The sequence below is a fragment of the Chelonia mydas genome, chromosome 11 (assembly GCF_015237465.2).
Source record: "Chelonia mydas isolate rCheMyd1 chromosome 11, rCheMyd1.pri.v2, whole genome shotgun sequence".
Lineage (NCBI taxonomy): Eukaryota > Metazoa > Chordata > Testudines > Cheloniidae > Chelonia > Chelonia mydas.
The window spans coordinates 8,269,884-8,283,578 of record NC_051251.2 but is presented as its reverse complement, the minus strand read 5'-3'; the positions used below and the strand labels follow the sequence as shown (position 1 = coordinate 8,283,578).

At 41.2% G+C, this 13,695-nt stretch overlaps 1 protein-coding gene and 1 long non-coding RNA gene across 10 annotated transcripts in view; one reads left to right on the top strand and one right to left on the bottom strand.

Annotated features, from left to right (window-relative positions):
- Nucleotides 1-13,695, bottom strand: part of PTPN4 (protein tyrosine phosphatase non-receptor type 4) — a 227,403-nt gene that overhangs the window by 63,022 nt on the left and 150,686 nt on the right. For all 9 annotated transcript variants that reach the window (XM_037912711.2, XM_037912716.2, XM_037912710.2 and 6 more), the window contains one exon: nucleotides 7,097-7,165. In XM_037912711.2, the coding sequence (XP_037768639.1) occupies nucleotides 7,097-7,165 (69 nt within the window). The remainder of the gene's footprint in view (nucleotides 1-7,096; nucleotides 7,166-13,695) is intronic.
- Nucleotides 1-13,695, top strand: part of LOC119567377 — a 32,247-nt gene that overhangs the window by 7,320 nt on the left and 11,232 nt on the right. The gene's annotated exons all lie outside the window — the stretch shown is intronic.

Sequence of the window (13,695 nt, the reverse complement as noted above, 5' to 3'; positions counted from 1 at the left end):
AGGACAGTGGGAAAGTCCATTGCTGATGATCAATTCCTCATTTAAGGAGGAGCAGAGGTTTGCTGGCTAGTATTGGTTCTGCTTAAGGAACATCTCAACACAGACAATCTGGCCAATTCCTTACTTGCGGCAAGTCTTCCTTTTACAAGTGAAACAACACTCCTTACTAGGAAGCACAGGACAAAAAATTTCTAGTTAGGTGGGTAGGAGAAGAGATGCATGAGTGAATTTGGGCATCATTAGCCATAAGCAAAAAATAAAAATAATAAATTACAATCTAATAAAATGTTTCCTTCTCTTATCAAGCTAGCTAAATATGCAGATAAGTGCCTCTTGACATCTTCAACTATTTAACAAGCTGTATTTCAAAACTGCTAAGATTTAGGATGCTATACTGTATTTTTCAGTTTGTTCAACAAGGGTAAGAAAGATATGCACTAGTATTGCAGTTACAAATCTGAGGCCTGATCCCAAGCCCAGTGAAGACAAAGAGTCTTCCCATGGACCTTAATGGATCTTGGATCAAGAAGCATAATCTTGAAGTATAAGAAAGTATAGAAAGAACAACAATTACTATAGGTTTTTGTACTTGGTTATTATTTTATTTATGTATGTATGTTACAACTGTTACTTCTCAGGACAGTTGCTCACAAAGATAATAGAACTATCCTCCTTACACTAAGTTTGGTATTCTGTACCTGAATGTTAATTACCGAGTCCAGCCCCTTGCACTGAGGCAGGACCATCTACAGGCAGGTATTTGTCTAACCTGTTCTTTAAAACCTCCACTTACGGGGGATTCCACCCTTGGACGCCTATTCCAGTGTTTAACTAACCTTATAGTTAGAAAGTTTTTCCTAATATCTAACCCAAACCTCCTTTCCTGCAGATTAAGCCCCTTACTTCTTGTCCTAACTTAAGTGGACATGGAGAATGATCACCACACCATCCTTTTTATAACAGCCCTTAACATATTCATTATTAGGCGTACCTACAGTCTTTTTTTTTTTTTTGCAATACTTCACACCCAGTTTTTTCAACCTTTCCTCATAGCTCAGATTTTCTCAACCTTTTATCATTGTTGCTCTCCTCTATCCATATCTTTCTTAAAGTGTGGCACCCTGAACTGGGCACAGTACTCCAGCTGAGGCTCACCAGTGCTGAGTACAGCAGGACAACTACCTCTCAAGTTTTACATATGACACTCCTGTAATTCACCACAGAATACTATCCTTTTTCACAACGGTATCACATTGTTCACTCATCTTCAATACTTGATCCACTATAACCCTGAGATCCTTTTCTGCAGTACTGACACCTAGGCAGTTATTCCCCATTTTGTAGTTGTGCATTTGATTGTTCCTTCCTAAGTGTAGTACTTTGCACTTTTCATTACTGAATTTCATTTTGTTGATTTCAGACCAATTCTCTGATTTGAGAGTCTTTTTGAATTCTAATCCTGTTCTTCGAGGTGACAGTAACCACTCCTCCAGCATGGTGTCATCTGCAATTTTATAAGTTGATTCTACACTCCATTACCCAAGTCATTAGTGAAAATACTGAATAGTACTAGACCCAGGACTGACCCCTGTGGGACTACACTAGACACATCCTCACAGTTTGACAGCAATCTATTGATAGCTACTCTGAGTACAGTTTTTCAACCAGTTATGCACCCACCTTATAGTAATTTCATCAAAACCACATTTCCCTGGTTTACTTATGAGAATGTCATAAGGTACTGTGTCAAAAGCCTTACTAAAATCAAGATACATCACGTTTACTGCTTCCCCCCATCCACTAGACCAGCAATCCTGTTAAATAAGGAAATTGGGTTGCTTGGCATGATTTGTTCTTGATAAATCCATGTTTCCTATAACTTATTACCCTTATCCTCTATGTGCTTATAAATTAATACTTTAGATATTAAATATTACATCTGCCATTGCAAATAGACTATTACATCATCCTATAGCAATCCTTCCCAATGTTCTTGGTTTCATAACACACAGCAACATGAATATCTACAACACAAACCTGCTTAACGAGAACCAACTGTAATATCTACAGAAATGCTAAACGCCACCATTTTAAAAAACAGATCTATACAAAAGAAAATAATAACTACATCTAGTGAAAAAAAAATTCAGAAAGGCAGGTTCCAGGAACAAAATCCGCATAATATCAGGGGAAGTCAGAGAGCAAGAATTAGCCTCTATATTAATGTGAAGGGACTAATGTGAACTCAGTATTATGGTTTGGAATTTAAATGCACAATAGATAAGAGGAATTGTACTTCAGTCCCTTGTACATATGTAGTATATTTTATAAACATCTTACATTTCATATTGCTTTTCATTCTGAGGAATCCCAATGCACCTTACAAATTAATATGCAAACAATACACAGAATGCTTCATTCACCATACAAAATCAGTCAACTCTGGGATCAGGCACCAGATATTTATCAGTTAAGAGCAACACTATGGAACAGCTTAGAATAGATGTGAAGAAGAATGTTGCATTGAACTGAAACTGCAGGAGGAATTTTAGGTTAACCAAACAACGCCTTAAGTTGCAATTTGGCCAGGACACCTGAAATAAACACATCTACTCTTATGAATAGATCCTAAGTAGAATGTTGGAGTAATCATAATATTGGCTTTACATCTCATCAAGAAGATAGGTTCCCAAGCTGCAGTGCCCAGTGCGCCATGAGGCATTAGTTCAGCACTGACAAAGAGAAGAGTGCCACCTACTGAATAACTAACAATTTCCTGACACATCTATGTATTCCTGGAGCCAAGTACTGGCTCTGCCCAACCATGCTTAGCTTCTGAGATCTGACAAGATGACAGCAAAACATGAATGGTGTGTAGCTTTTAATTAAGTCAGAACTTTCTGAAAAGCAATAACTGCAGACAAGCTCTTATTCACAGCTTTGTCCAATCACTACTATAGTATTCTTCAAAATAAAAACAAAATGTTAATAGTAGGGCTGTCAAGCGATTAAAAAAATTAATTGAGCAATTAAAATTAATTGCGTGATTAATTGCACTCTTAACACTAATAGAATAATATTTAAATATTTTTGGATGTTTTCTACATTTTCAAATACATTGATTTCAATTACAAAACAGAATACAAAGTGTACTGTGCTCATTTTATATTTATTTTTGATTACAACCTAATACAAGTACCGTAGTGCAATCTCTTTATAATGAAAGTTGAACTTACAAATGTAGAATTATCTACAAAATATAACTGCATTCAAAAACAAAACAATGTAAAACTTTCGAACCTACAAGTCCACTCAGTCCTTCTTCAGCCAAACAAGTCTGGTTACAATTTGCATGAGATAATGCTGCCCACATCTTGTTTACGTCACCTGAAAGTGAGAACCTGTAATTGCACTGTTGTACCCGGCATCACAAGATATTTATGTTCCAGATGTGCTAAAGATGCATATGTCCCTTCATGCTTCAGCCACCATTCCAGAAGACGTGTCCATGCTGATGACAGGTTCTGCTCGATAACGATCCAAAGCGGAGCAGACCGATGCATGTTCATTTTCATCATCTGAGTCAGATGCCACCAGCAGGTTGATTTTCTTTTTTGGTGGTTCGGATTCTGTAGTTTCAGCATCTGAGTGTTGCTCTTTTAAGACAGCTGAAAGCATGCTCCACACCTCGTCCCTCTCAGATTGTGGAAGGCACTTCACATTCTTAAACCTTGGGTCGAGTGCTGTATCTATTCTTAGAAATCTCACATTAGTTCCTTCTTTCTGTTTTGTCAAATTCGCAGTGAAAATATTCTTAAAACAAACATGTGCTGGGTGATCATCCGAGACTGCTATGACATGAAATACATGGCAGAATGTGGGTAAAACAGAAAAAGAGACATACAAATCTCCCCCAAGCCGTTCAGTCACAAATTTAATTAACACTTTTTTTTTTTTTTTTTTTTTTTAACGAGCATCATCAGCATGGAAGCATGTCCCCTGGAATGGTGGCCGAAGTATGAAGGGAGATATGTTTAGCATATCTGGCACGTAAATACCTTGCAACTCTGGCTACAAAAGTGGCATGTGAATGCCTGTTCTCACCTTCGGGTGTCATTGTAAATAAGAAGCAGTCAGCAGTATCGCCCATAAATGTAAACAAACTTGTTTCTCTTTGCAATTGACTGAACAAGAAGTAGGACTAAATGGACTTCTAGGCTCTAAAGTTTTACATTGTTTTGTTTTGAGTGCAGTTATGTAACAAAAAAAAAATCTACATTTGTAAGTTGCACTTTCACAACAAAGAGATTGCACTACAGTACTTGTATGAGGTGAACTGAAAAATAGTATCTTTTGTTTATAATTTTAAAGTGCAAATATTTGTAATAAAAATAATATAAAGTAAGCACTGTAGACTTTGTATTCTGTGTTGTAATAGAAATCAACATATTTGAAAAGATAGAAAAATATCCAAAAATATTTAATAAATTTCAATTGGTATTCTATTGTTTAACAGTGCAATTAATCACAATTAATGTTTTTTAATCGTAGTTAATTTGAGTTAATCACGCGAGTTAATTGCGATTAATCAACAGCCCAAGTTAATAGACCAATTAAAAAGCCTCTAAAACACAAGGCAAATCACTCCTATAAAGTTAAGCAGTTGAGCACACAGACTGCAGTACTAGTTTATCCCCCCAAAACAACCCACTATAGAGATGTGCATTTATAAGGAGCCCAGCAAGAAGCACAACAAAAGCAACACACAAAGAGAAATGGAAAAAACTAAAGAAAAATATATTTAAGCCACACCACTGTTTAAAAAAACAACAGGGAAAGAATGTAGCCGGGGGGAAATATCAGCATGATACAATGGTGTATACAGTGAAGATTATAATAAAATGAGTGACAAATCAAATTATTCACTTAGTCAATCAAAACTTACAGCAGTGAAGTTAATACAAAACAATTTCTTTTTTGGACAAATTTATTAGCCTCATTACTAAACTAACATATCTAAGTATTTTTATAAAACAAATTAAGTAGACTAATCTAAAGATCTAAATATTATTAGAATGACTGATCCGCGAAAATCCAATCAGATTTGGCAGAGTTATAGGTTTCTGAAAACTGTAGTCTGCACATAATCAATAGAGCTTATCAGAGGCTGGCTGCTAAAATCTTTGAGCAGTAACTGATCTGAATCTCATGGAGCTACCTATGTACTGAGGAAGCTCCCAGCCCAATAAAATTCCGTACATGCCAACTGCACTGGATGCTCGTAACTCACAATGATCCCCTTATGTTCTAGGCATAGATCTAGAGGTCCTGGCAGAAGGATGCAGCAGCAGTAGCCATCTCTTTGGTCTGACTTAAGTTATACTGTGCTGTGCATTCAGAATGAAAATGCCAAATTTCTGCCCTTGACTGTACTCTCTAACCACTAAAACCACAATCCTCCCACCCATCCAGGAGTAGAATGCAGGATTCTTGATTCCCAACATTACTCTGCTGTCTTGCGAACAGTTACCGTAAAATTCAAGCGAAGTGTGCCATCCTCCCCTTCTAGGGGCTTGAGTACACAGAGGATAACAGCCTACTTTTACTATCATCTTATTCTTTGGGCACAAGAGGTAGAGGTCTGTGCTTTGGATCTAAAGGCTCTGGGTTCCAAGCTCGCTATGACTCACTAGATGCAAATTCAAGCACTTAAAATGTAAGCAGTGTCAGAACGAAGGTTGCCTGAGAAACCCCCTAATGTATATGCATTATGATAGTATGACTACATAATCTCATATTACTTATTCTATAGAACCCATTTTATCTGATGTACAAGACAGACAGTGAATCAGGCAGCGTACTACAAGAAGAGATAGCATTGTTTCTTGTGAATAGGGCACTGGACTGGGACCCAGGAGACCTAGATTCTATTCTTGTTTTATCACAGATTTTCTATGTGACATAAACAGGATTACCAAAATTCACATATGCAAGGGGACTGAATTTAGGTTTCTAACTTTTGACTGCTTGACTCTGAAACAAACATTCTTTTAATGTAGTTTTTTTAGTGTAATAATACTATACAATGCGCAGCCAAAGGCCTACACTTGTTAAACACCTACCAGTTTATGGCAAAGTTGTAGGTACTTGAGAATAGTCTGTTTCACACACAAACACACACACCACAATCTTCGTATTGTTCCATTAAAACATTTTATTTCCAAGACATGGACAATCACCAGTTTAGCCACTTTATACATACGTTGTTTTCCATTTCCCTACCCTTTGTCTCAGATCGTAAACTCTTCAGGGCAAGAGTAATGCTTCCTTTTGTTTGTAAAGTGCCTAGCATATTGTGGACACTATGGAATCCAGCAGAAAAATAATAATTACAATTACAATGCTGCAGAACAGTTTCTACAGTCAGCCAATTATGATATAATTAATCACTTCTGAAGGCATTCTCAAGAGAATTCTTAGCAAAATTATGGTAACAGAGGTTATAGTGAAGCACACATTTATGAAGATCTGGGCAGTTAGGGCAAATATTTTAAAGGGAATTACAATTTTAGAATATTATCACTGAATGAACATACCCATAAACTCACAAGTGCTCAACAGAATGAAGATAAAATTCTTCTTGCAGTAAATTTTATTATTAGTTGTACTGAGGCCCCCCACTGTGCTACGTACTGTACAGACTGGAAGAAAGTCCCCACCCTGAAGAGTCTGCAATCTTTTCTTTGCAAACACATTCAAAAGGAAGACACCGGAGTGTCCTTTTTTCTGTTATGTGTTTCCCTACCACTTCTGCCCACCTCCGATAAAAAGATATGTTCCAGTATTCAAATTATAACTCCTTGGTATGGGTTCAACTCCACCAAAAGAGCAGCTCACAAGAGATAAAGCTTGCATATCTATTATTTTTTTTAAAAAACGTAGAAAAGTAGTTTATCATAACATCTCCATCCAAATATACTGGTATTGGGAGGAAGCTTATTGAAGTGCACAAAGTAACCTACTGAAGAGTCTAAGTCCAAAGTAGTATTAATTACCATATAATTAAATTCCATACAAACAAATGTAAATGGCTTACCTGGCAAATACCCTGTCTTTGTTTGCTTTTTCTTTACCATACTGCACAGACTGGACCTCTGTCCTCCCACTGAAAGAAAATTACAACATTGGAAATGTAAAAGAAACTTCTCTACTTAATAAATATAGGCAAGCTGTACCGCCACATCTTAAATGCTAAATTACGCTCTCAGTTATGTCCAAATCATCCCACTGACTTCAGTGGCTTTTAACTGAGGGCGGAATTTGGATTTATGTATTCAAACCAAAGTCTCTTCTTTCACCTTAGAATTGGTTTTGTAACGCAGAGAGATTTAGTAATATTTATTCCATCTACAGAATAAAGCTCTATCTCCTTTTCCATTTTAATGCAGCCAGAGCAAGCAATCTAAGTCATATACTTCTACCCTTTGGAAGCATTTACCACTGTAAATCCTCCCTGCCACAAACACTACTAAAACAAAGAGCATGCTCTCTGTATTGCTCCCTACTTCCTTTAATGAGCCAGTTTTGAGTTTGCTCTTGAACTTCAGATGCACATACAGCAGGACCCTGGGACAGGTAATTCTGTAATTAGCAGAATAGATATGGCCCTACTCACCACCCTAGAACAGTAAGAACTGCAACTAACTCCTAATAAATAGAGAAATTCAGGTAGTAAAATCCTTTCTATTAATGACCAAAACAGGACATCTTGCTAGTTTAATAAAAAATACCAAAAACAAAACAGAAAAACATTGCTTCATGAGTCAGATAAGCTTTGACACTTACTTTTACAAAGCTTTTACTTTGACACTTGTAAATGCTACTAAAAGGGCCTTTTATAATCCTATGCCTATAAAAGAACGGGAAGTCAGTTACTTGCCATTGTTAGCATTTCTGTAAAAGGTATCTAGTGATAACAGATCACCAACTTCTGGATCATATTCCTATTATGAATATGGGTCAAATTTTTGCACAGCTTGAAGGTCTTAACTGTTGCACTGCCTCACCATTAGAGGAGTACATCTGCCTCGGTTACCCAATGGACAGTAACTTCCCTGACTCTATTCCTTAAAAACAATTAAACAAAATAATTACACAGAACTCTGAGGGCAAAGTGGTTGAGGGAATAGGTATCTATGTTAACTTATTTTCCCAGAATAACAATTATCATTCCTTATCTCTAAAAGATACGAACAACAATAAAAGAGAGAGCATGGTCCCAGGAGCTGTGAGCTGCCGGGGAGGGAGAGAGAGAGACACCCCAGAGCTGTCAGCTGCCACAGGTGGCATGGACCCCTGAGCTCTGAGTCACTGGGGCTGCGGGATGGGCCCCAGAGCTGTCACCCACCACAGTGGTGGGTGCTGGACTCCCGCCCAGCCCCCCAACACCCCCCAGTAGCGGGACTCAGGCTCTTTTTCCCTCTGCTTGGACTTCAGTCTTTCCCCTGTCAAACCTCCTGTCCTTATTTTTAGTAAAAGTCACAAAAATGTCACAGGGTTCCATGATTTTTTGTTTATTGCCCTTTTACTAAAAATAACAGTGAAAAAATCTTAAACCTTAATCATGATGGTCTCTTCCAGCCTTAAAGTCTATGAGTCTCAGGGCCTCCCCTTGGTCTGTATCATTTTGAGGGGCTCATATAGAATATCTTTTCCCTTTTGAGAAGTTAGTCTTGAGGGAACACTCTGTCAGTAGTGCTCAGCAGTCAACATCCAAGGTGTCAGGTGCAACATCTGACCTTTGCTCTGAGATATTATGTCAGGGCAGGTTGGGAGGTGCACAAGGGGCCATCTGGCTACCTGCAACAAGTCTGACAGCCAAAACTGCCTCAGCGTGAAGAGAAAGGAGAAGCTCTGGACACTGGAGGTGTCCATGCATGGTGCCAACTCAGGCTATGCAGCTGTAAGAAGGAGCTAGAGAGGCAGTCAGTCCACCCTTCCACTTATATTCCCCATGCGGAGCATGAGGAGAGCAGGGGTGCAGGTGTGGACCAACGAACAGTGCTTGCAAGAATTCTCTGTTCTCAAGTGCACGGAGTGTTTGTGTACCCACAGTGGAATATACATAGGGGCCAGCACTCGAAAAACTCAGCAATCCTAAAGATATTCTGGAATGCTTTTAAGTCATCTGGTATCAGTACTGCTTCATCAGGCAATGAAGATAATGTAGAGGTGATGCAGGTTGCTATTGTTCCTGTCCCCTTCTTCTTGATCTTCTGGTGCATCACTGGCCAGCGGAGTGGAAGAGGGAAGTGACCTCTTCATTGAGTGTGGTGTACTGCAGTATCTCCAACAGAGCTGTGGTGCCATAATGTAATATGGCTGACTTGTATATTTTTGGCCAGGGCAGTGCCTTTCCTGATGAGCTCACAGTGTCTGAGCCCTGCAGGGAAAACCAGTATATCTTTCTGTGGTGTTCATCACTGACCCAGAGGAGAGGGTTCTCTGCTGAAGAACGAGAGAACATATGCTCCAAGGACAGAGAGGAGGAATAGATCTTCTCTAGGGGAAGCTCAGCTGCATACTGCGTTCTCTGTAATGGGATCTGTACAAGTAGGTGCTTTGACTACCCAGTTGACGATCTCAGGGCACATCAAAACCAAGAGTGTGTCACTTGTGCTGGGGTCAGTGTTGGAGAAGTTTGTATCTGTCTCATAAGCTGCTCCTTATCCTTACCAGTCCATGACACCATGCAGAGTGTGGTGTTTATTTCCAGACACTTTATATTATCTGTCCTTTTAGGTGGATGCTGAGCTCTGTCTGGAATCTGTCTTTGTGCTCAAAGAACCCCCACCTCGTGCAGACTTCAATGCCCCTCCCTGCATAGCCCCTCCCATGGCTATATAAGGGCTGCACCATCCCAACCTCCTTCTCACCACCTGCGGCTAGAGCTGGAGCTCTTAGTATGATCTTTCCTCACACTTATCTTCACAGCTCTTTGTGACTTTCTTTCTTTATAGTTATAGTTAGTACCATTAGTTAGCAGTTAGGTAGTTTCTTCCAGTGGGATGCCCTTGTGACAGGTTCGGCCACAGAGACCCCCTTGGGACTGTCACCTGACATGCTGGAATTACCTCTGAGCCCATTTTCCCTGCCAGCTTAGGACTCCAGAACCCTGCCTTTATGATCCAGACAGGCTAGCCTGCTGCAACACAGACCCAGGTCTGGTCCACGCCTCCAGAGCTGCAGACTTTAACCAAAAACTGCTCAGCAGGTCACCTATCTCCAGCATCCAGACACCCAGTTCCCCATGGGTTCCAAACCCCAAATTACCCTGTATAAGCTTTATACAGAGTAAAACAGATTTAACTCATAAATTGTCTTCCCTGTATAACACGGATAGAGAGTTATGCACAGCTGTTTGCTCCCCCAGGTATTAATCACTTACTTTGGGTTTACTAATGAACAAAAGTGATTTTATTAAGTATAAAAAGTGGGATTTGAGTGGTTTCAAGTAATAACAGACAGAACAAAGTAAGTTACCAAGCAAAATAAAGCAAAAACATGCAAGTCTAAGCCTAATACATTAAGAAACTGAATACAGGTAAATCTCACCCTCAGAGATGTTCCAATAAGCTTCTTTCACAAACTAGACTCCTTCCTAGTCTGGGCCCAATCTTTTCCCCTGGTACAATCCTTGTTAGTGCCAGCAGACATCTTAGGGCTTGTCTACACTACTGCATGGGATCGATCTAAGATACGCAACTTCAGCTACGTGAATAGCATAGCTGAAGTCGATGTACTTAGATCTACTTACCACGGTGTCTTCACTGCTGACGCTCTCCCGTTGACTCCGCTTGCGCTACTCGTTCTGGTAGAGGAGACAATGGGAGCGCACTCAGCAGTCGTGATTTAGCCACGATAAATCAACCCCCACTGGATTGATCGCTGCCCACCGATTCGGTGGGTGGTATAGACAAGCCCTTCGGTGGAAAGCAGGGGTGTTCTCATGACTGCGATCCCCTTTGTTCTGTTCAACCCCTTTCATAGTTTTTGCACAAAGTGGGAATCTTTTGTCTCTCTGGGTCTCCACCCCTCCTTCTAAATGGAAAGATACCAGTTTTAAGATGGGATTTCATTACCAGGTCACATGATCACATGTCCTGTGAGACCCCGAGTCTTCATTCTTCCCGGCCTGACTCACAAGTAAACAGAGCCATTTACAACCAATTGTCCTAGTCAATGGGAGCCATCAAGATTCTAAACCACCATTAATGGCCCACACTTTGCATAATTACATAGGACCTCAGAGTAATACTTCATATACCTAGTTTCAGATACAAGAATGATACATTCATACAAATAGGATGAACACACTCAGTAGATTATAAGCTTTGTAATACCTTACAAGAGACCTTTTGCATAAAGCATATTCCAGTTACGTTATATTCACACTCATAAGCATACTTCCATAAAACATTATGGAGTGCAACGTCACAGCCCTCATCAGAGTTTCATTGCCCTTCTTCTAGGGCAGCTCTTCCCCATAATGATTCCCACACTATATGCTTACTGTGTCTCAGGGAAGAGTACATAAAAAAAGGTGCTCTAGTTGTAAATCCTTTAAAAAGAGGACACAGGTGGCTAGAGACTTAAGACTAAAGCAGCACCTTCTCGAGCAGGCAATGAGACCTGCCTCGGCACTGCAGACTGCTGTGGACCGTAAGGCCCCTCAAAGTGTGCCTGAGCCGGGTACAGACAGTTACTTCTTGAATGAGCTCAGATTACTAGCCCAGAAGGAAGACAGACCACTTCCCTTCGTCAGGCTCCCTGAGAAAAAGAACCTACAAAACAGACTGAAGCCATTCCAGAAGTCAGAGAGGTGCGTCTTCTCTAAGAGAAGTGCCGACTAGCACCAGTAGTCTCCTCATACATGGGATAGGATGGTGTCACAATAAAATGCCCCCCCCACCCATGGGGTCCCTGGGTAAGCATCAGCGTTGAATATTGCTAACGCCTTTATATGCATTGGAAAGTATCTTGGGAAGGGTTGAAGGTGTGAGTGTGGAGTGAAAGATTCCTTTCTAGGCTATGAGAGGCCAAAGGAGGAGGAAGGAAGAAAGGAATGGGTTAACTCGATGACCCAGCTTGGCCCGAAGATAAGGAACGAAACTGCAGCCCAAGGCCAGTGCACACAAACAAGTTCTCTGCTGCCAAACAGCCAGACACCTGTGTCTCAACCCCAGCCAGCCATGAGAAAGGAGACCTGAGCCAGACAGAACTGAAGGGGTTGCAAAACCAGTAAGATTGCGAAGGCCAGTGAGTTGAAAAACAATAGTCTCGCGACCCTGAAACCGGTGTGCTTTGGGGAAACTAAGGGAGCCACAGAAGACCGGTTCGGACTGGTACCGAGAGCATGGGGTGGGCGCAAAGGTCCCTGAACAAAAATGCCCCCAGAAGAACCCAGGGCTTAAAACCCTCCCGAGAGCTGAAGCAAGTCGGAAATTTACAGCGGACCCTAGAGGACCTGTGCACAGGGCGGAACTCTCATCTACCCTTCCCCCGCTCTTCTTCTTACATTACACCCAGTCTTGGTCAGCCTTGGGTTGTGCGTGTGTAAGTACAAGAGTGGGTTAGGGCTCAGGTACTAACACTTTCTTCCTCTCTTTGAGTGACGTGGGGTGCGCTGAGCACTCACCACTGTTATCTGGTTAACAAAGCTTTAAACTTAGTCACTTGGTGTTCTCCTTCATCTCCTCCCCAAAAGATCCTGCGGCCTCAGCCTGATCACCTGAAGCCCCAGGCAGATTGGTAACACAAATCTGTCACAATGGGGCCATCAGCACGCTCTCTGGTACCGAGGCAGGATCAGGAGGAATCCGTACCATTGACTCCAGTACCTTTGACAGTGGCACTGTCAGTTTCCATTCTGACTGCATATCAGGAAGCAGCAGATTTGCTGTGCCTGCCTGTTCCTGACTCAGTGCTTATTCTGGACCAACTGACTACAGTGACACCATCCTCAGCAAACTCCAGATTGGTGGCACACTTGTCGTCATTGCCAATACTATGATCTGCACTGCAGTTTATCTACCATGAAGGGTTGTTGTAGACTTATCGCTCAGTATCGAGGGCATCAACATGGAGGGAATCTTAAGTACTGGTGCTGACTATGATAAAGTCTGTATCTGCTGGCCCATGAGCATCTTCATTTTTAGTAACGATGCCTCTTCTTTTGGGGCCCAGTATGAGTTCGAGGCTGGTACCAATATTCAAGGAACCATCGATTGTTCCTTAGCTACTGACTGCATCGTGGGGTTGGGCCATGGATGACACTGGATGCTTGGTGGCCCCATTAGGAGTGGCCCCACTGCCACCATTAAGCTATTTGGAGAGATCCTCACAGTCAAGCTCAGAGGCATCTCCCTCCCCTTCCCCATCTCACAGATTGAGACAGAGCAGGAATCATAGTGGGTATTGGCATTGGTAACTTTCCAACAGTAGAGACAAGGGACCCTGGACTACTACTTACTGGCTGCCAATTCCTCATCCTTATCCACAATGGACTCAGTGGAATCCCTGGGAAGTCCCTCATTTGGCAACGTCCCAGTTCTCTGCTCACTCTAGGACGAGATCACCTGTACTTCCAGTAGACTACCTGCACGAACCACCAGTCCTGCAGCCACTAGCAGAGGG